Source organism: Exophiala dermatitidis (genome assembly GCF_000230625.1).
Source record: "Exophiala dermatitidis NIH/UT8656 unplaced genomic scaffold supercont1.7, whole genome shotgun sequence".
In the NCBI taxonomy this organism is placed as follows: Eukaryota; Fungi; Ascomycota; class Eurotiomycetes; order Chaetothyriales; family Herpotrichiellaceae; genus Exophiala; species Exophiala dermatitidis.
This window is the reverse complement of record NW_008751652.1, coordinates 2,334,684-2,355,793: the sequence shown is the minus strand read 5'-3', so window position 1 is coordinate 2,355,793 and position 21,110 is coordinate 2,334,684. Positions and strand designations below refer to the sequence as shown.

The 21,110-nt window shown below is 52.3% G+C and overlaps 7 protein-coding genes across 8 annotated transcripts; 3 read left to right on the top strand and 4 right to left on the bottom strand.

The window, feature by feature from the left end:
- Positions 1-472: 472 nt before the first annotated feature.
- On the bottom strand, positions 473-1,965 carry HMPREF1120_08649 (uncharacterized protein; the record flags this gene model as incomplete). The annotated part of the gene is made up of 3 exons (XM_009162913.1): positions 473-1,507; positions 1,581-1,827; positions 1,895-1,965. The coding sequence occupies 3 exons, from the start codon at positions 1,963-1,965 to the stop codon at positions 473-475; spliced, it is 1,353 nt and encodes a 450-aa protein (XP_009161161.1).
- Positions 1,966-2,726: 761 nt separating this feature from the next.
- Positions 2,727-3,047, bottom strand: HMPREF1120_08648 (uncharacterized protein; the record flags this gene model as incomplete). The annotated part of the gene is made up of 3 exons (XM_009162912.1): positions 2,727-2,821; positions 2,878-2,967; positions 3,026-3,047. 3 exons carry the CDS (start codon positions 3,045-3,047, stop codon positions 2,727-2,729), a joined length of 207 nt encoding a protein of 68 aa, XP_009161160.1.
- A 220-nt stretch (positions 3,048-3,267) lies between these two features.
- On the top strand, positions 3,268-6,208 carry HMPREF1120_08647. Of its 2 annotated transcripts, XM_009162911.1 has the most exons (5): positions 3,268-3,540; positions 3,607-3,715; positions 3,769-4,155; positions 4,204-4,445; positions 4,494-6,208. In XM_009162911.1, exons 3-5 carry the CDS (start codon positions 4,133-4,135, stop codon positions 5,939-5,941), a joined length of 1,713 nt encoding a protein of 570 aa, XP_009161159.1. In that variant the 5' UTR covers positions 3,268-3,540; positions 3,607-3,715; positions 3,769-4,132; the 3' UTR covers positions 5,942-6,208. The 2 variants fall into 2 exon arrangements, with proteins under 2 accessions (XP_009161159.1, XP_009161158.1); XM_009162910.1 differs by having other exon boundaries at positions 3,769-4,445.
- On the bottom strand, positions 5,811-7,322 carry HMPREF1120_08646 (protein geranylgeranyltransferase type II). Its single transcript, XM_009162909.1, has 2 exons — positions 7,169-7,322; positions 5,811-7,104 (listed from the first exon to the last, which is right to left on the bottom strand). Exons 1-2 carry the CDS (start codon positions 7,175-7,177, stop codon positions 6,016-6,018), a joined length of 1,098 nt encoding a protein of 365 aa, XP_009161157.1. The 5' UTR covers positions 7,178-7,322; the 3' UTR covers positions 5,811-6,015.
- Positions 7,323-8,342: 1,020 nt separating this feature from the next.
- HMPREF1120_08645 (uncharacterized protein) lies at positions 8,343-10,457 on the top strand (the record flags this gene model as incomplete). Its single annotated transcript, XM_009162908.1, has 3 exons — positions 8,343-8,553; positions 8,599-9,782; positions 9,834-10,457. 3 exons carry the CDS (start codon positions 8,343-8,345, stop codon positions 10,455-10,457), a joined length of 2,019 nt encoding a protein of 672 aa, XP_009161156.1.
- An 88-nt stretch (positions 10,458-10,545) lies between these two features.
- On the bottom strand, positions 10,546-14,431 carry HMPREF1120_08644 (uncharacterized protein). Its single transcript, XM_009162907.1, has 2 exons — positions 13,740-14,431; positions 10,546-13,677 (listed from the first exon to the last, which is right to left on the bottom strand). Exons 1-2 carry the CDS (start codon positions 14,279-14,281, stop codon positions 11,469-11,471), a joined length of 2,751 nt encoding a protein of 916 aa, XP_009161155.1. The 5' UTR covers positions 14,282-14,431; the 3' UTR covers positions 10,546-11,468.
- Positions 14,432-14,593: 162 nt separating this feature from the next.
- On the top strand, positions 14,594-20,369 carry HMPREF1120_08643 (bromodomain-containing protein). Its single transcript, XM_009162906.1, has 2 exons — positions 14,594-16,994; positions 17,055-20,369. The coding sequence occupies exons 1-2, from the start codon at positions 16,963-16,965 to the stop codon at positions 19,927-19,929; spliced, it is 2,907 nt and encodes a 968-aa protein (XP_009161154.1). The 5' UTR covers positions 14,594-16,962; the 3' UTR covers positions 19,930-20,369.
- The last annotated feature ends 741 nt before the right edge of the window (positions 20,370-21,110 follow it).

Genomic DNA, 21,110 nt, shown 5'->3' with positions numbered 1-21,110 from the left:
GATGGATACCTACGGTACTACTAGTGATACAAAGGCAAAAGGAACTGCTGGCATTATTACTCGGGACACCAACTTGAAACGCAGCAAGGGCTTTAGGCACCATTGCTCAATACTGCCTAGTTCAGTCGACGGTCGGTTCAAGTTCATGATTACAGCACTGCACCTCGGTAGTAGTACTAACCATGGACCCATATCATCCTGCTACAAGTGGTTCAAGTTCAAGTTTCAGCAGCATAGTAATTACTATGTACCTAGATAGTGCTAGTACACAGAAGCTTCGTCGGATCGAAGCGCTGCAGACTGTTTTCTGTCCCGGATAGAATTGGTTCCTGTTCACAAGACTGCCCCTGCTCCAACTGTCCTCTTTGCTAGACCATGCCGATCAGCAGGATCCCTAATAACATGGAGCCTTCATGCCAACCTTCCGTCCGGGATTGGAAGACAGTCTTGCTTGACAGAGTCCAGTCACTCTTTACCAGGCATATCCAGAGGCTGCGCTCTGCTCGTTCATTTCGTCCGCCCAGTCATCAGTGACACGGCCCAAGTCCTCGTCAAGTCCGGAAAACGATGGCGTATTGTTTGGCGCTTCATTGCCTCGGCGATATCCATCTGCAGGTTTGTCCTCGAAAGAGACGGGGGAGGTTGATGCGCTCTCCACGGCAATGGCAGAGTCGAAGCCAGAAGAACTGCCACGTTGTGTAGGACGGCTGCTGGAAGCGGTGGCATAGTCGGCGACATGTGCGTTGGAACCGAATTGAGGTGCGAATGTGTCACCTGTAGTGACCTTCGCGCCAGCTGTCGCAGCGAAACCAGAAGCAGCAGCGGCGTTATCCCAATCACCGCCAACAGCAGCAGGAGCAGCGGCAACATTCGCAGGAGCAGTTTCCCAGTCGGCGCCCATTGCAGCGGTAGGACCTGGAGGAGGAGGAATATCCCAACCGCCGCCAACATCAGCAGCAGCTGCAGGAGCCTGGTCCCAATCACCACCAGCAGTAGCAGCCGATGGAACATCATCCCAACCACCACCGATACGAGCAGCCGATTGAGTCTCATTCCAACCGCCGCCGACACCGCCAGATGTGAATCCATCGTCACCGCCGTTTTCAGCCACTTTGCCATTCTTCTTGTCTTCCCACTTCTGGCGAACCTCCTGCTCGTGGCGCGCACACCAGTCATGCAAGTCCTTGTCGAGCTTTGGGATCTCCTTTCTCAACACGTCAAGGAACTTCATGTCGTCGGGGGTGTCTTCATCATTCAGCTTGTGGTTCCACCATGCCCAGAAAATGCTGGCTGCGGCAACCTCGCGGACCGAGTCACCACATGCGTTGAGAGCTGGCGATTTGTAGAACCATTCGACCTCGTCCCAGCTCATCAAGACCTTGCGGGCGATCGCTTGCATGCGCTTGGTCAAGCCCTCGGCAAGGTCGCGCGCAGGGATGCCCAGGTACGTGGCGCAGATGATGACATTGGCGTAGATGGTAAAGAGTCTGGGAGTCTCGTTGTCGATCTGAAATTGAAATCTTGGTTAGATAAAACGGAGAAAGACCGCGTTAGTGTATTGTCGGGTGTTCACAACTCACGTCTTTCCACTTGACAATAGCCTGCTCAGCAATGCACTGCTTGATCCATGCAATGACCTCAGTCAAAGTAGTGCTATCGCCTCCGGTCATGGTGAAAGATTTAGCACCGGGGTTGTCCATGAGTTGGTGACGGATGCGATCGCAGAAGACCATGGCTGCATCGCGGGGGAATTTGCCATCGACCAGGTGCAGAACTGCGGTCTTGGTGAACTTGTGGAAGATTGAGATGGTGGGTTCTGCGTTGATGCTGTTCGAGCAGCATGTTAGTCTGAGAGTCATACAAGTCCTTCCTTGGAAGAGCATAGAAAACCCACGTCGTAAGCTTTCCAGGAGGAATTCGAGGAACGCGCTCCTCGCGCGGCTCAGGAGGAGTGCTATCATCCATGGCTGCGATGAGATGAGTTGAAGTGAAAGGCGCGAAGACCGGATGAAAGCAGAGATGGAACGGAGAGATGAAGAAGTGATGGGCTGTGGACTCGCGTGCTTCGTTTTGTGAAGACGGGAGGAGGAAAAAGCAGCTGGGAGACAGATGAAAAGGCAAAGTTGAAGTGACGCGAGACTCAGGCTTCAAGTTAGTGTGTCCGCAGTCGACAGTGGAAAATAAACAAAGGTGCTTGCGTTGCGACCAAGACAGTGAAGCAGCTGACGGCGCTGATGGCAACTGCTTGCGCTCACGGCAGTAGCAGGCATCATGATTGCTGCCAACCTGGAACGTTGGAGTCAACAGGATGAGAAGGGCGGCCGCCGCAATCACAAATCTTTCTTTGAGCTGCCTGGTCCAGGGTTCAGACGGGCCTGCAGAACGAGAGAACAGTCTCCTTCATACCTAATAGGCACCATGTAGTGTAGGTGGTGTGCAGTGTTCAAAAACAAGTGAAACAAAGGCCATCCACTGTTTCATGGAAATCATGCTGGCCATCTATCTCATCCTCAGCCACTGCGTTTGAATCTGGCCTGCTATCGACCAGCTCGCTAGACAGGTGTCTGTGTTTGATCCTCCACCGCAGTGTATCCCACTCGTCATGTCTTCGGCTTCTGGGTCCAAGGCAGCCTCCTCGAGATCGGGGGTTCAGCTCTAGAAATAGAAAAAACCGATTACGCCTCGCTTCCATGTGCACATAAACAAGCCAATATGTCCCAAATCCTCTATTTCTTGCCGCTCTTCTTGATACCCTGCTGCCCGGCGTTCAGAGGTCCTTTGCCCTTGGCCTTCTCTGCCAGTTCTTTGCGTGCTTTGGCGTCTGCCCAAAAGTTTAGTCGAGCCCGCGGTCAAGGACATGAGAGAGAATCAGCATACCTGCTGCTTGCTTGGCCTTGAAGGCAATCTCATCTTCGTCCATTTCCTTCTTCTCCTTCTTTGGTGCCTTGAGCGGCTTGACTTTGCCGCCTGCAACAGGGTTAGTATTGCTGGGAGGATGATTAGGATCGGGCGACGGGCCACCAACCTTCGCGGCTTGCACCACCCATGATGATTTGTTTCGATTTGAATGTACTGGTGAGACGGAGCAGGCGGATAAGTTGTCACGGGGAATTTGGGGCTTGAAATGCGTCGCAAAAGATCTCGGATTGAAGTGAAAACGAACTTTGGCCGCATTTTTTGATCACGTGGTTGTTTGGTCTTAGTAATCAGCACAAGTAACTTTGGTACGCGGTGGCCGCCACAATTTTATTGGCTGCAAGGCTTGACCTCACACTGGCACTGGCACTGGCAGTTGAGGATTCAAGTTCTCCGAGTCGATCGCGGTCTAATCTGAGATCATCTGAACCGCCGCGAAGTACGAGACCGAAGTACATGCCTGCTTCCTGTCCGTCCCAGTTTCTCAAAGCGTCCCTCCACCACCTCATCGCGCTCTGAAACCAGCTCAGGAGCATTCGCTACCTTTCGGCATTATCCTTTCGGCATCGTTCTGATGCTCTTGTAAAGGCTTGAGGATTTGGAGGATTCGGCGGAACGGCACCGGTCGGGCTCTACAGCTGCAACTGCTTCATCTGGGAATTCGTGGCTAACACTTCTGTCCATCCAAAGGCTAGGTTCCAAGCCCGGCCTCAAGTGCACACTCCACACTTTCACCATGGCTTCGAGATCACCTAGCCACTCTGAGGGTGAGATCCTCAGCTCAGATTCGGAAGCGAAGGCAAAGAACATACCATCTTTCCACAATAACAGCAAGGTTGACCGTCGTACCAGACCCTATTCTTCATCCCATGGCCCGTCTAGATCGCACCGATCGCGTTCGAGATCTCCTTATCGAGCCACTAGGGGCGAGAAACGTCCACGAGAGAACGACCATTACCGTGGTAGATCGAACAACGATTCCCGGACCTTCAGCGTGAGATACGAGTCTCATCGTGACTCTCACCACCGACGCGGTTCTTACGAAGAACGAAGCGCGAAACGGTCGCGAACCTATTCCTTCAGCCGTAGCCGAAGTCGAAGTCGGTCGCCCTACAGGCAATCAAGGCCAAGAGATGGTGAAAAAGACAGGTCGAACCGGACAGCTGACAGGGACGAACCGGCCCAGAATGAAACACAGCGTCAGTCGGGATCGGAGATGGCAGCGGAGCACACTGCGAAGTCTGTCCGTTTCGAGTCGGATTCGCGGTCAGTGGCTGATCAAAGCAGCGGTCCAAGTGAACCGTCGAGCGTTGCGCCACCGGACAGTGCAACCGACCAGGTAGACGAACCGAAACCGATTGACGAAGCCGCTCTTATCGAGGAACGTCGAAAACGTCGCGAAGCAATCAAAAACAAATTTCGTGGCCAAGCAGCCCCGCCCTTACTCGTCCAGGCGCTACATATGGGATCGGACTCTGCTCGCGATAGTCCTGCCCCGGACACTGACGTGTCAACACCCCGCCGTTCCGGTGAGTCTCAGAGCATGGCTTCTGGCAGTAGATTGCTGATCTTAACAGAATCGCCGACCGCATCCTCACCGCGTACACCCCGAGACACTTCTGCTGCGCCGACTTCTGCACCACCGTCGCCTGCGGAGGTCAATTTTGACGCCGATGCAGACTTGACTAACTCTCGCAGGGGCTCTCCCCCAGAAGATGGCCCTTCAGCTGCCGATTATGACCCCACCGTAGATATGGAGGATGAAAGAGCGCGCCATGACAAACGTCTGTTCAAGGAAGATGACAAATCTCTGGAGCAGGCCGATCCCCACGTGGCTGAGCAATCCAACCAGGCAACTGCTCCCACCACGAAGCAGGCCACCGAGTTTGACATGTTTGCCGAAGAAGACGACGATGACATGTTCGCGGAAGCTCCGACAAAGCCAAAAGAAGAGGCCAAGACTGCCCAAGCCTTGGATGTCGGTCTCATGGACAATTGGGACGATCCCGAAGGGTACTACATCACAATGCTCGGTGAGCTGATCGAGGATCGTTACCATGTAACCCAAAATCTCGGCAAAGGAATGTTCTCTACCGTTGTTCGAGCCACGGATAGGCGCACCAGTAAGCCAGTGGCCATCAAGATTGTCCGCAACAATGAGACCATGCGGAAGGCAGGTATCAAAGAAATCGACATCCTCAAGGATATTGCAGCGAATGATCCCGAAGACAAGAAGCATATTATCCGTCTTGAGCGCTCATTTGACCACAAAGGTCATTTGTGCATGGTGTTTGAAAATCTTTCAATGAATCTACGGGAAGTGCTCAAAAAGTTCGGCAGGGACGTTGGTATCAACCTAAAAGCCATCCGAGCTTATGCCCAACAACTCTTTCTGGGATTGAGCCTGCTGAGAAAATGTCAGTATATCCATGCCGATCTCAAACCGGACAATATCCTTGTCAATGAGGCAAGGAATACCCTGAAGATATGCGATTTGGGGTCCGCTTCCCCTATCACCGAGAACGTGACCGCGCCGTATCTTGTGTCTCGCTTCTACAGAGCCCCCGAAGTGATCCTTGGTATTCCTTACGACTACGGCATTGATATGTGGTCTATTGGTTGTACGCTTTTCGAACTCTATACGGGAAAGATATTGTTTACAGGCCGTAACAACAACGGAATGCTTCGTGCCATCATGGAATGCCGGGGCAAGTTCCCGCATAAACTTCTCAGACGCGGCGCGCTGACCTATGAGTATTTTGACGATTTGCTCAATTTTCGAGCTCAAGAGACGGACAAGGTCACGGGAAGAACCGTGATCAAGATGATAGACATTAAAGCCAAACCCGTGCGGGATTTGAGGTCCCGGCTGATCCCAAAGGACAAGAGGCTGAATGAACAAGAGAGGAAAGAGCTGGAATCGTTTGTTGATCTGTTGGAGAAGTGCCTGGACTTGCGACCAGAGAAGAGGATTACGCCGAACGATGCGCTCAAGCATCCGTTTATCACGCGGATCAAGACATAAACATAAACGTTCTGTTATACTATTGTACAAAGAGGACATATTACGAACCCATTTCTAGCGAGTGGACCTCGCATTCAGCTCGAATGCGCGGTGAAAGACTGCTCCATGTCCAACCACCTGCCTTTTCTCAAGGGGTCGAGTTTCTTGAGCTCATCCAGCCATCCCAACACTTTGGTCCGATCATCTTCGTTTAGTTGTCCATTGTGCAGCTTCGCTTCGAGTAACGTACATTCAATCAATGCCTGATAGGCCCATTTACAGTCGCTAGCATCTTCCAGGACCTCCTCGATATATTGTTTTTCAGCAGCAATGTAGTCAAGTCTTTGTCTGTTGGACAGGTTAGGAGCCATGCCCTTGGGCGCCAGGTCAAGGTCAAAAGTACACATCAGGTTCTGGTGGTAGAACCACAGTGACTGATCGTACGGATCGAACAATGCCTGATGAATCAAATCGAGTTCCTCATCCAGCATTTTTTGCCGTTCTTCATCCGTGGCATTTTCTTCGTCCAGAATTTTGAGAATTAGTTTTGTGCGATTATGCCAGGCGGAAAAGTTGGACAGATTGAGGCCGATCATTTTTTTGGTGTACTCCAGTTCGTCTCTGGACATGCTTTGGCCGTTTAAGGTTGGGCTTTCGAGGCTTTGGACGACGATCCGTCGATACCCCCAGCCGTGGAAATTGCGGCTGTCTCGGCTCAGCATCTTGCCGACTAGATTTAATTCTTCCTCCCAGAGAGGTCGGGCTTTGGTTGGTGGGAGGAGTAATGTGGCTTGTTGAAGAAGCCATAGGCGGTGGTTCCAGATCCAGTAGCATTTGGGGAATTTGAGAAGTAGCGGAAACAAGAATTGAAGGTCGAGTTGGATGATGTCCAATATTTGGCTGATTCGGCTGGCTGGGTCAAGCTGGCCTGAGGACACTTGAGTGTCCAGGGATTGGAATTCGTGCATGTAGATTCGTCGGCGGTGGTTCCATATCGTGTAGTATTCCGGGTTGCGTTTTAGGAGAGATGCTGTTTGTTGGAGGAGTTCGGGCGTAAATTCTTTTGCTTGGATCTTGGTGTTGACTTCTTCTACAAGATGCTGATATTCGGATATCTCGCGCAGTTCTCGTTGTCGTGCCTCTGCTGTTTTCTCTTCGCGGGCTGCTGAACGCGAGACACCGTGCTGTTCAAGGTGCCGTGTGAGTAAGAGAGATTATAACTGAGGGATGGTTTGGGGCGATGCTTACGCTGGCCATTGGGGGTCTACCCTTTCTCGCTGTGTGTCCTTTGGCGATGTAAGATGATACTGGTAGATTAATTGTACAGTGAGGCAGGCATGACTTCTGGTTGATGCCGGTGTCAGTTGTGTGGAAGGGTTCTGAAGATGAAGGTGAAGGAACGATGCACAGTGATACTTTTACGATTGTTGATTGTCGTTCATTATTTCTCCAACTCCGCCTGAGAACATCAACACCAACACATTTATCTCAAGCCAACAATTGATGAGCGATGGCTTGTCACTAACATACTTATAGGTAATCATTCAATTCTCAGGTTATCCCTCCAAGTGCTGAAGAAGTGCTGCCGTTCACTGGGCCCTCGTACGTCCTTCGAGGATGCCTGGGTTCTCGTTTGAGTCCGCGATCCCTTGACCGACCCTCGCCGGCTGGTGATCCTGACCACGGCGTCGATACACCTCTGTGTCTCCAGCTCCCTTGTGTTGTGCAAAATCAGGCAATACCACCCATGGGCGACTCCGTCCTCTTCTCTCGAAAGACGCGCACTTCTTCTGAGACTTCACAGACGAGTAGATATGATGAAAGCCCTGGCGAAGAGCAGGACACCCTCTCCAGTCCACGTCCGTCCATCGGCCATCTGCAACAACACCAATCAACCTCCAAGTTACCCTTTGAAGACCATCCTGCCCAGTCAATCTCCCGTGGCATTGGTCGTCCCTAGCAGAGACGCAGTGCCAGCTTGGTGAACCCCTCTCGCTACCAACATCAATTCACCTCACCAGATCGCTTTCTTCCCCAGAGGCCGCTGCTTGGAGACAAGAGATCATCTTATCAAACAAGTACGCCGCCAAACCTACTTCAGGGTCGTGAACGGAACGACAGACGAAGGGACCTGACAGTGGACCCGTTTCGTTCGATCAGCGAGACGAGGTCGCGGAACACCACGCGACAGCGGAACTCCCACAACGTTTATAACCTCCGACCGCCTCACTACATACCCTCATTTGTGAATGGGATCGACACGTCTCAAGCCCATGTCGATGTGAGAGTGGCATCGAGATCGGTTCGTCAGATCAGCGGTGGATTCTGGACCGTTGGGGGTCGTCTATCCGTTCAACTCGGGCAACTGCATGGTGTCAGCTCGGGAATAGGAGGACTCATTGCCAGTGGTACAAATGCTCCCATGCACATTGCTGCATTTCTTGATCAGCCCACTCCAGATGATCAGACCCTGGGCCATGAAAGGCGTCTGGCCCTAGCCTTGGACATTGACCAGGCGACTCGCATTTTGGAGCAGCCCCGTCCTGTGGATAGGCATTCCCCGAACATTTTGCCCGACCACAGCCCATTCGTCTGGAGGAACAATGGTTGGACTCGAAAGCTGCTGCCTCGCTGTAAGCTGCCCCTGACTGCGCAGTGCTATAGCTGACACGTACTAGCTGTGGTGAACACGGAGGCAGACACGTCACCCAACGAGAAAGCCGTGCCCACGGTTCCCTTCAGAGTTCTGGACGCTCCCAACTTGAAGGACGACTATTACTGCTCTGTTTTGGCCTATAGCTATACCTGTCATACCTTGGCAGTCGCACTGACCCAGAAGGTATACATCTGGACAGAACAATACGGCGTCAGGTATCCGCCACTGCCTCCAGCCCGACCGGCGAACTTTGTGACCTCTCTAGCATTTTCATCAGAGAGTGGAGGTCAAGCCATCTTGGCCGTTGCAAGGAATAGCGGCAACGTCTCGCTCTGGAGTCTGCTGGAAGCCAGACCACGATTTGACGCGCCCCATCCGTATGCGGCTTCTTTCGTGTCTTTCAAACCTACTGTGACGTCCCGACCATCGATTACAGGAACAGGTCTTGTCTCATGTGAGGACCTGCTGGTTGGTGACGACATTGGAAGGATCTACTATTACTCCCTGGAGTGGCCTGAGTCGGCACCAGGATCAATGACGCTGTTGGCCAAGATTGATGCTCACTCTCAAAATATCTGTGGATTGGCCTGGTCTCCTGATGGGCAGCACTTTGTGTCGGGAGGTAATGACAATCGAGCGCTCCTGTTCGACCCTGAGCTCATCCTTGACCTGGTTGGTGAGCATGTACCGTCCGAAACCGAAACCGACAATGTACCAGCAGAAACCCTGGCAGAAAGCCAGGCTCACCACCAGGAAACAGTCGCGAGCGGGCTACTGACACCTCCTGATACTACGGAAAGGAATGATGCATCGCCACAACAAGGTTACACAGACCCAAACGTCCCGACAATAATTGTCCACGGATTGGCCACTCCGCCGCCTACTCCCATCCAGCGCGGACGCACGTCGACTCGTGTCTCCAATGCCGACCAACATTGGGCGCCCGGCCGTAACGGAGCAACTCTTAGAGATAATGTCCCCTTGCTACGAAATGGTCTCGCAAACCCCGACATCCCTGGCCACGCAAACATGCACATCTACTCATTCTACCATGCGGCTGCGGTCAAAGCGCTTGCGTTTGCCCCGTGGCAACCCAACCTCCTCGCCACTGGAGGTGGAAGCAATGATCGCCAGATTCATTTCTTTCACACTGGCTCCGGGGCTCTTCTGGCGCTGATCAACGTCTTCTCCCAAGTGACCAGTCTGGTATAGAGCACTACACGGCGGGAGATTGTGGCAACGTTTGGATACTCGCAGCCAGAACATGAGATCCGCATTGCCGTCTTCAGCTGGCCGAGTTGCGAATGCGTCGTCAGCATCCCCTGGGACCGGAAGCAGAACAACGAGGTAGGCCGTGCACTGTGGGCAATCCCGTATCCAGGAGGACCCAACGACGCTGTTCCCAGTCGGAGACAGAGCGACTCTTCTGATGGATTTTCGACTTGGGAAGCTGTTCGCCAAAGGGAGGCGGAGCGTGCGGAGGCGGAGGCAGAAGCAGAAGCTAGCGACACAGGTGATGGTGATGGTATTTTTGAGCCGGCTCCTCGGCGCCCTTTCTTACGCCGCAGCCCGGAAAGGACAGGAACAGAAAGCTCGGGACGACCTGGTCCTTGGAGCCGACCAGCAGAGAACATTCATCGAGGAGATCTTCTCCGTGGTGAAGGCGAACCGTGGGCCTCGCGGACCGAGGATGAAGGTAGTCTGATCATTGCATGCTGCGATCAAACAGTCAAGTTCTTTGAAGTCTGGGCCGGCAAAAGCAAAGGCAAGGGAAGGGGATTGGGCAACAAACTGGGCGTGTTGGGTGGAAGCCGTGTGTTGGAAGGTTGGTGCGAGGGCGTCAGTGTGGATGAGATTGGGTCGGGCGAAGTGATTCGGTAGGTAGCATAGCGTTGCCTGCCAAAGATTGGAAGTCCTGTTTAAAGCAAGAAAGACCACGAAAACAGGTGCAGCGAGCGAACTATTGTTATCAGGCTATTCTTAAAATATCAATGCTAGAACTGTCAAGAGATCATCAATAACTACCCAGTACTTTGAACCGGCTATGGTACAGAACTTTCAGGGCAGCCAGGGCGCTCAACAGCAGCTGTCGTTGATCCTAAATCAGCCCTGGCACACTGGACAGATCTATAACGCAAGGTATTATCATTTCATGCACATGATTCACATGCATGGTGCACGTCCTGTATGGTGTGCCTAGTAGTATGGAACAACCAATTGCTCCTTGGAGGATAAACACCGAGATCGATTGTGGACTGAATGAACATTTGAAACCCAAGAGAGAAAGAGACCTCTCCTCTGCTGTCCAATGTACATTGCTTTCCCACTTTTTACTTTTCAACTTGCACGCTTTTCGCCTTTTCCAACTCTACTACCATATCGCCCTGTGGCCGCCTCACCTTTCTGGGCGCAGTGTGCTCTCCCTGCACCATATGACAGGATCACCCCCATCCAGTCCATAACCATTCCAATTCCACCTCGGCCAGGCCTAAGTCTAGACATCCACATCCCTTGACAATCCGGCGTTCTTCCTCTCGGTTGCCTTGTTCTTGTCTTTCTTCGACTGGCTACGTACGAGAAGCATCAGCACTTCGCAGTCCAGCAAATGAGTCGACCACGCAAGACTCAACCGCTGAGTCCTCGCGCTCTCAACGTTAGTAAGATGCTGTGCCGGGCTAGACGACGATTGAGCATAGCGGACCGAAACCTTAAACGGCCATCTTGCAGTGCACCATTCCGCCGGTGAATGCTACCCACGATGCCTGCCGCCTGAATTTAGAAGCAAGACCTTGACCAAAGAAGCCTGATCTTCCACAGTGCAACTTGGACGTGGATAGACTCTGTGAACAATAAACCAAACTAGATTAAGCTGCTTCAAGCTCAAGCTCAAGCTCAAGCTTTTCTTTTGGATTTCTTGCTGCCTGAGCTGGGCGTCGGCACCGACTTCTTCGAGCGCGCGGCCTCCTGTGGTCGTTGTTTGGATTGTTTCGGTGTCGTCTTGGTCGGGGCATCTTGAGGTTCTTTTTCTTCATCCTCTTCGGGCTCGCTGTCTCCAGGGACATGAACGTCGTCCTCTTCCTCGTCGAAATCAATGGATCCGTCGTTGATGAAGCTGTCCATTTCCGAATCTTCTTCGTCTTCATCTTCGTCGGCATCTTCGTCATCTGACCCGGATGAAGACACATCGTCGTCATCAGAGGACAATTGGTTCTCGGGTCCATCGTCGCCGTGGTCGTCTGGGTCAGAGTCTTCGGCGCTAGAGACTTCGGCTTCGACGTCGACTAGACCGCCGTTGACTTGGTCCTCTTCGTCTTCATCTTCGTCTTCGTCCTCGTCTTCGTCTTCTTCATCCTCGGATTCTTCTTCTTCAGCACCATCTTCAAGCATGTCGACGTCTTCGTCTTCGTCTTCATCACTTCCGTGTGCGACGAGGTCGTCCAGAGACTTCTTGCCAGACTTGACTCTGGAACGTTTCTTAGGACGATGGTCGCCACCGTCTTCGTCGAGATCGTCCTCGTCCTCCTCGCTGTCCCAGTTGTCCGCGCCTTCAATGTAAATCATGCCGGGCTCATCTTGGTCGTCCCGGCGGACAGGTCGTTGCGCAACGAGTTGTTTCCTGTACGACAGCTGGGCGTCGAGCATGTCCAATTTTCCTTTCAACAGTAACAAGTTGTCTAGAGTTTTGGACCGTTGCGTGAGCACCTGGTACAGCGTGCGCAACTTGGCGGCAACGTCGGGCTGTGCGGCGATGGCGCCACCGTGGGCGATACATGTCCATTGCACCCAAGTGATTAGATGGCCATAGCGTCCAGGACGGCTTGCTAGCCGCTCCGCGAGTTTTGACAATAAGATTCCTGCAAGACCGCTGTCGAGACGTTGGATGGTGTTCTTGACAATGTTGATGTCGAGGGTGTGCAAACATGCTTCTAGAAGACTCTGGTCGTTGGTCCGCAGAGCCTGAGTGAGCACTGTGCCGAGAGACATTCCTGAAGGTATGACGGGCTGGCCATTTTTGACTCTAAGTCTCGAGGACGAAGAGTCCTGTGGGAGCGCCGAGGCAATGGAGATCTCATGCGGATGTTTCGACGACAGCAGTTCGCCGAATGTGGGCTCTTGATCGGCGGCGGTCTCGTCGTCACTCATGTCTTCGTCTTCTGCAGCACCCTTCGCATCGGGCGCTTCGGCCATCTCCTCGTCTGATTCTGATTCTTCCTCAACTTCATCCTCAGCCTGCCCAGCTGGCACCTTCTCGGCCTCATCGTCCTCCTCATCATCCTCGTCTTCCGCTTCGCTTTCACTACTAGAGATTTCAATCGCGTTGGACACAGGACCTCCAGCGGCACCATTGACAACAACGGTTTTGGATTCGTCAACGTGCGATTTGCCCGTGTTCTTGACTCCATTGAGGGTGGCACTGTTCAGGGTAGAGGCACCCTTCACCTTGACCACCTCCTTGAGGCCGTCAAAGAGTAGTTCTCCATTTCCTTCGTCTTGCCACCTGATCTTCTGGAAAGCAAGATCCACGCCACCGTCGGCAGAAGCAATGATTAGATCGGGGCCTCGTAACGAAGCCGCAACAACGGGAACATGCTTGCTGGTAGGACCAGGGCTCAGCAGTCGGACCGAGGCAGATGCTTTCTGCGTGAGATTCTTCCTGCTCGACTTGAGGTCTCCATTGACTTGTTTAGGTTGACCGAAAGGCCGAGGGAATAACTCAACAGCTCCATCCTTCAAGACAGCGCAGAGTATTTGCTGTTTCAGAAGTTCCGGAGTATCCTGGGAAGGACGCGAGAGATCGACCTTGACCACACCTGCTCCGGCAACCAGAGTCCGGACTAGTCTCTTCTGAGAAATGTCGTAGACATTGAGGTATCTATCCGAGTCCGCCGCTATGAATTGTTCCTGCGGTTGCGAACCGCCGTCACCAGATCTGACTAGTGAGTGGACCGGGTTCTTGAAAGAGTCGTATCGGTCTATCCGGAAATCATCAGACGACTTCAGCTCGATGGCGAAAGGAGTCGAGGATGCACAAAGTATCTGCGGGGTGTTTTGAGAGGGGCTGGCGAGGACACTAATAGCAGGGTCTGGGAGATTGATCGTTCTGTATCAAGTCAGCTATTGATTGTCTTGTGTAGTATCAAGCGCATCCAAAGGGACACCAACCGTTTAGCCTGGTTTGTGCTGAGATCCCATTGCACCAGTTTTCCATCGCCACCTATGCTCCATGCCTCCAGGTAGTCTGTGGGGGAGAATTTGAAGTCCTTGATTCCCTTCTCATGCACGCCGGAGAGAGTGCCCACGATCTTCCCCTCTGAAGGAGAGAACATGTGGATCTCTGAATTGCTCGTTCCGTAGGCTATCACAGCACCCGTCAGGTTATCTTGTTCTCTCTTGCGCTTCTTCTTGGAAGCCGACTGTCGCTGTTCCCGGAAAGCGAGACCATAATACCCCCAGTCGAGGCATGTAATCTCTTCTGCATGGCGAGTCTCGTGCTGGCAACGCAAACGACCATTGTCAGTGTCATGGATGCGCAACAGATGTGAATCAAAATTTTGGATGACCGAGGCAAAGAGGTGTAACTGGAAATTCGAGGGTGCAAAAGCCGATCTCAGCACAGAAGACTTTTGGCTCGAGGCCGTCCCAGCCGAAACACTGGGCGCAGAGGAGGTTTTGGCGACCGCTGAAGAGGAAGACTTGCGCCCCATTTTGAGGGCTTTGACTGATGAACTGACAACTTCAAGGGGAGATGTCGCAAGGGTTCCTAGCAGTCACTGCAACAGAGATATATTGTCGAGTGCTGTGCAGACAGTTTGCTCCCACATGAAATCAAATCGGCGCCTTTGGACGCAGTTCAGTTTGGCAGCAAAAAAAAGTTGATACAACTTCGACCGGAGTTAATGATTTCAGGCAGCGCTTTACCCTTCTTGGCTTAGTGCTGGGGCTCTATCTTGCTCGGGGCTGATTGGACGACAAGAACAATAAGAAAGTTTCTAGGGTTGGTGCGCGCGCATCATACTGCCAGAGGTACTCCTCCTACCAGTCCTACTACTACTACAGTAATCTTCCTACGATCTCAGTCCGAGCTTTAAGGATCGCGTTATTCACGATGCAAGTGTAGCTCCTCAGCTATAGCATTTATAATATCTCGCGACCATGATACCGCCGTCTACGCACATTATCAGTTCAATAATGCTGCCAGATGACCATCTCCGTGGCCGCATTCACCCACCAGTCTACAGTAGGTGCCTCAGTGCATCAACCGCCAGCTCGATCTGATCCTTGCTGAACTGCTTTGTCTTACATGCTATTTGTCTGTCCCAGTCCCCATTAACTGAGTGGTTTTTGCAGACGCGTTCATTTTGAAACTCTGAAGCGCAAGAAAAACAGGCAGTTGAATTTATTATATTTTGCGCGAGATTGCTAACCCTAGGTTATGTGCTCTTCACCTCATTCACTCAAGAACAGAACTTGACATGGAAGGATGGACATGCCAACAAACTCGGCACAACTTCCATCCCATCGACAAACCAGCCGTCATCTCACTCATCTGCGGCCCGACCGGTGATGCCGGGAAGTCACGGAAATTAGCTCGCATTGGCGGGCAGCCTGCACCCTTTGAAGGAGCATGCAAGATCGATCCCACGAGCGCTCCTACAGAGTGCTCAAGCCCATCTTAACACTATAAGTGTTGCTCAGCATCGGTGATGGCGACAAAGCACTGTCAGTACTGTACCACTGCAGTTCCGAGTTGTCTTGGCTTGAGACTGCAGTTCTGCAGGCAGCGGGATTTTTCACAATCACGTGGGTCGGAAGCGCAGATCGCGATCACGTGACTGATATCCACCAGACGGAATTGCTCGAGGCAAGATTCCAACCGGCATGCACTGGCAAGACTGCCACAGTAGCACAATCCCTATCTGCCATGAGAACGGATTAAACCGACACGAGGGCGCTGCTTCTGGAATCATGCGAGAAAAAGACAAGATTTATGTTTGGCGGAGTTCCTATCGACTCACAAGTCCGCGAAATGAACGGTACACCGCGGAGTGGATGTAAAAAGCTACCGAGCGGAAAAGACGATAGATCGAGGGTCGAAGCTTGAGGCAGATGCGAAAAGCAAAAGGTGAAGAGAAAAAGAGAAAAAAGGGTGGCGCACACAGACCGCGACAGGATGGAGCACTGCACCATCTGCACCATTGGAGCTTGGGCGACACAGAAGCCGATGCTTGGAGCAGGCGACTAGGCTGTGTCGGGACAGGTGCAGTGGAGATGACGAATAATAGGGGCGGCAGTGGAGCGCCATGTCGAGCAGGGAAGCAGAGATTGGGACATGGGGCAGGGGACGGCAGACTGGCAGAAATCCGGCCGAGGATAAAAGCCCCTCCCCTCGCTCTCGACGAAATTCACACCTCCTGAAAGTGTGCGTGACGGTCACCTGTGTGTTGTTGTTGCCTTACCCACGCGTCGGCCTCTAATAATACTCGTCCGCACCACTCAGGCTTCACCAGCCTCACTGCGCCTCCAGCCACACCTGGCCGCCAAGACCTGATCTCTCTGCCTGATTCGCTGGTGCTCAACAACGCGCAACGCGACTCGAAGCCGGAATTATTTCTTCTATAACTTGAAGACTGCATCATCACCACGATCATCATCACAATCCACCACCCAACACGAGCACCACTCACTTTCTTCGCGCGCACTGTACAGACTTTGTATGCGCATCAATTGGCTCGATCAACTCAAGCGCATTGTCCATCTCTAAACTTTTGCGCGCAGTCACCTACACTGTTTGCGCTCACTGTTGCGATACTGTCTTTGCGACAATTCGATGCTGCATTGACCTTGCGCAGCGCTGCATCGAGTCGTGCCAGTGTGTTTTGGTGACCGCGCATCCGGAAGTGTCACGTGTCAGGCCGCCGGGCAAAATCCGCGGCTGGACGTCACTCGAGCCTTGGCAGTCCGATCTCTCAGCACGTGACAGCCTTCAATCACATGACACTCAGAGATTTGTCTGTCTCGGTCACCTGTTCTCCGCCTTCATCTCTAAGTTCAACCCTGTTCCACGAACATCCCTCGCCGTCCGCACCGTTGGTACCAACATCGGGACGCGCACCAATTGAGTTCCGTCGTGGTGTGGCCACTTGATTGTGTCAGCATCACCCGGGGTCAAAGCATCCTCGCCGAACATATTTAATTGCGCGGGTCCCTTTGATTCCAACATCGGATTCACCTTGCGCCTTTGTCTCACTCCTTCGCCACTCTCACTGTTGTACAGTATTTTTACCGTGGATAATTAATTCCTCTTGTCTATTCTGCTTCTCAGTCGGCTGGTCCGATCTCCGAACTCCGATCGACCTCACACCTCGCATCCCGAGATCTTGGCACCATGGACGTCGAAACACAGATGGAGTCGAAGGGGTACGTAGCCTTGCGCACGCCACACTCACATGAACTCTGTTTTGATCTGACTTTTACTAGCCTGCCTCTTCAGTTCAATTCAACCTCAGATCAACCACAAGGCCCTCATATCATCGACAATGAGGCCGCTTCGATCTCTAATTCAACAGCCAGTGTCACTGCTCCGCCGGCGCAACAGACAGTGATCGAGGCTTCACAGACTACGTCGGATTCAGCACCAGCAGTGACCGAGGTAAAGGCTGAGAAAGTGCCTGACTCTGGTGCAGAGGCAGTCTCCAAGGCAGTTGAAGAGACTCAACCTCCCAGCACTGAAGCTGAAGTAACTGCCAGTGAAACGGCCCAGAATCATATTTCTACTCCCATTTCTACAATTCCAGACTCTCAACCTCCACCTACGTCGGAAGATACTGGTGCACCATCAACAACATCAGTTTCAGACAGCAAAACCACCGAGTCCGTTGTCCCATCATCGATTCCCGCAGAGATCCAGTCATCAGAAACTACCATCGAGGTGAGCCAGCCAGCAATGGAAGTGTCTGATCCACTCCCTGCGGTTCCCGCTCAGGCGCCGGTTTCTGATCAGCGCACTTCACCCCATGCCGATGCACTCACCCCGGATGCTGTTGCCAATGTCGCTGCACGCAAGCACGAATTGGACAATGGCGTAGTTGATTCAGCGGCTCCTGCTAAGTCTGATGTGATGGATACCTCTTTCCCTACTACTGTCCCACCGACGACAGATTCCACAAACCGAATCAATCAAACTCCTGTCGCTAATACTGGTCTCCCATCGCCTCCGGCGCAATCGCCACCATCTGCGCCTCAACTGTCGTCTGCCACCTTGACTGAGGAGAAGCCAACAGAGCAACTGGTGGAAGCTCCCAAAGACGTTTCAGCAGCCCCCGTGTCAGCTCCTGCTCCATCCGAACAGCCAAAAGAACCAGCTCCAACTCCAGCTGTCTCTGCGCCGACTGAATCTCAGGATCAGGTTATGCAGGACGTCTCTTCGCAACCTGTGAAACAGTTCCATGAACGCGATGAGCATGACGATGGTGAACCCGCCGCCAAGCGTGTTAAGACCGAGGAACCTCAAGCAAGTCAACAAGCGGAATTCAAGGTTCCAGATGTCCCTGCGCCGTCCACCCCGCAAGCGACCTCTTTGGTTAATGGAAACTCGGCTACACCCGCCAGCGCAAACGTTAACGGTATCACAGATGGAGATGACACTGTTACGCCGGCACGCCTAGCCCACATGAAGAAGGTCATTTCGAACCTCAAAAAGAGCAACGCCTCTGCTGCATTTAGGTTGCCGGTGGATCCTGTGGCCCTCAACATTCCCACCTATTTTGAGGTTATCAAGCATCCTATGGATCTCGGCACCATCGATCAACGCTTGAAGCGCAATGAATACACATCGGTCGCGGCTTTCATCAGTGATTTCGAGTTGATTGTCGACAACTGCGTGAAGTTCAACGGTCCAGACCACGGTGTGACGCAAGCAGCCCGAAAGATGCAGTCGTCGTTCAACAGCCAAATGCGCAACCTGCCCAAGGCCAGCATCGAGGAACCTCCCAAAGATAACAAGAAGGCAGCCAAAAAGCTCGAACCCACGCGAACGGCTCCTCCTCGACGACCTTCTGTCAGCACTACCTCGCATGCGCCGGCCTCGCATCCTACACCCAAAGCCTCCGCTCCGCCCACGCCTTCTTTTGCCCCTGGTCCTGATGGCATTCCCCTGATCCGTCGCGACTCTACTCTAGCAGATGGCCGGCCAAAGCGTGCGATTGTCCCGACCAAGCGCAACCAAGAATTCGGCGGAGGCAGACCCAAGAAGAAGAAGTACGAGTTGCAACTCAAGTTTTGCGACGAGGTGTTGAAGGAGTTGACAGCCACCAAGTACTGGCCTATCAACCAATACTTCACTCATCCAGTGGATCCGGTCGCCTTGAACATTCCTACCTATTTTCAGATCATCAAAAAGCCAATGGATTTGGGCACTATCCGGACCAAGCTCAACAATAATGTGTATGAGAAGGCCAAAGACTTTGAAGAGGATGTTCGTCTGGTCTTCAAGAACTGCTACAAATTCAACCCGGAGGGTGATCTGGTCAATTCCGCCGGCCACCAATTGGAAGAACTTTTCAACAAGAAGTGGGCCACAAAGGACGACTGGATCGCCGCACGCGAACCACAGTCTGAGCCACAGTCTGACGCCGAGGCGGAAGACGATGAAGAAGAAGAATCGGAAGAAGACGCGGATGACAGCGAAGAAGAGAGAAACGACAAGATCAAATTACTGCAGAAGCAAATTGAAGAAATGTCCAAGCAGATGGGTGAGCTGACTCAAAAGAAACACAAGAAATCCAAGTCTCCTCCCACCAAGAAGACCAAGGCCAAGACCCACAAGAAGGACAAGCCAGCAGCGAACTTCCCGAATCTGGGCAAGGACAAGAAAGAAAAGAAAAAGTCGGCGCCGAAATCCAAGGTTGAAAAGGATCGATATGTCACCTTTGCCGAGAAGCAATACATTTCTAATGGAATTGCCATGTTGCCTGAGAAACAGATGCAAGAGGCACTCAAGATCATCCAGAACAGCGTCCCATCGTTGACCAATAGTGATCAGAACGAGATCGAACTCGATATTGAAGAGGTCCCGAATCACGCTCTGCTCAAGTTGCTCAACTTTGTCAAGAAATACGCTGGGCCGCCTCCCGAGGAACCGAAAGCCGCCGCTGACCCGACCGATGTGTATGCTCCTACTCAGAAGTCGAAGAAGAGCAAGCCCATGAGTAAACATGAGCAACAAGCCCAGATTGAAGAGCTCAAAGGCAAGCTCGGTGCTTACCAGGGCGCCATGTCTCCGAACGCAGTACCGTCCATCGAAGCGGGTGACAGCAGTGACGACGGCGACTCAGAAGAGAGTGAAGAAGAGTAGATGGGCAGATGTGGCGGTTTTCGCGAAATCCCGCTCTGGCAAGCATCCTTTCCGTCGTCGTCCACTTCTCCAATTATGCGGTTGAGTTTACTTTTAATAATCGCCGACAGTCCTCGGGGTTCAGCTCTGGATTTCGAGATCCGATTGCCAATGTGCTTTGCGAGAGAAAGTTGTCTGTGATGTATGAGTGAGTGGTTTGCGAGTCGACAATTGGACAGAGACAGACATTAGGACAAGGCATCCTAGGAGAGATGTCGGTGCTGTGGAAATATTAGTTACCAGTTGTGTCTCGGCCAGAAGTGCGAAGCAAAGGGTTTGCAAACTTCTTGCGCCTGCTGCTTCGACTTTGGCCGAAGAGAGTGAATGAAATGAATGAGTAAAAATATTTTATTGATTGTCCCGAGTTATAATATGCCAGTGCTTAGAGTGTAACATTGTAGCAGTAATAATAGGTAACATGACAAGGCTGTCGTGAACTGAATATGATTGGTTCATGGCAAAGTGACAAGGCTACCTAGGTAGCTTCAACTTGTCAGTACTTCGAGGCGACTTCTCCCTTCCGAAATCTATGAATATTGACTACTGACTACTGCACACTTTGTTACATTTTTTGTCTTCATTGAGGGCGAATTTACGTCTTCTTCGGCCGGATCGTAGAGGTGACACACTTTTTGATAGTCGCAGAACGCGGCGGCCTCGTCAACACTTCTAACTACAGCTTCTTCGCTCTCACGGTAGCGGTAAACAACATTCATTGCTGCAGGATAACGCGGCGTCATCAACACTTCTACAGGTTCTTGGGGCCCACTGCCGGTTCTCGTTCTCACTGCTGGAGTGACAGGTTTTGATACAGCATAACGCGGCCGTTGTCACCTGCAGTCTTCAATGTCATTGCTGGGTCGCGGTTTTGTCCATACGGAACACTGGTCGCTGTGAAATTCCGGACTCGGGATTCCAACTCCAACACTTCTACAAGAGCTTCTTTGGTCCGACTGCCGATTCTCTGCCTGGCCGCATGAGGTGATGCTTTTTTTGATTGAGGATCGCGCGGCTGTCCTCGATTTTTGAGGTGGTTGATGAAGACTTCGATCGCGTTGTTGTCCACACACAAGTAATCCCGTCACTGTGGGAGTGGGGAGTTTGACTCGAATCTGTGATTTTCGCTTCGAACCCGGCCGGGC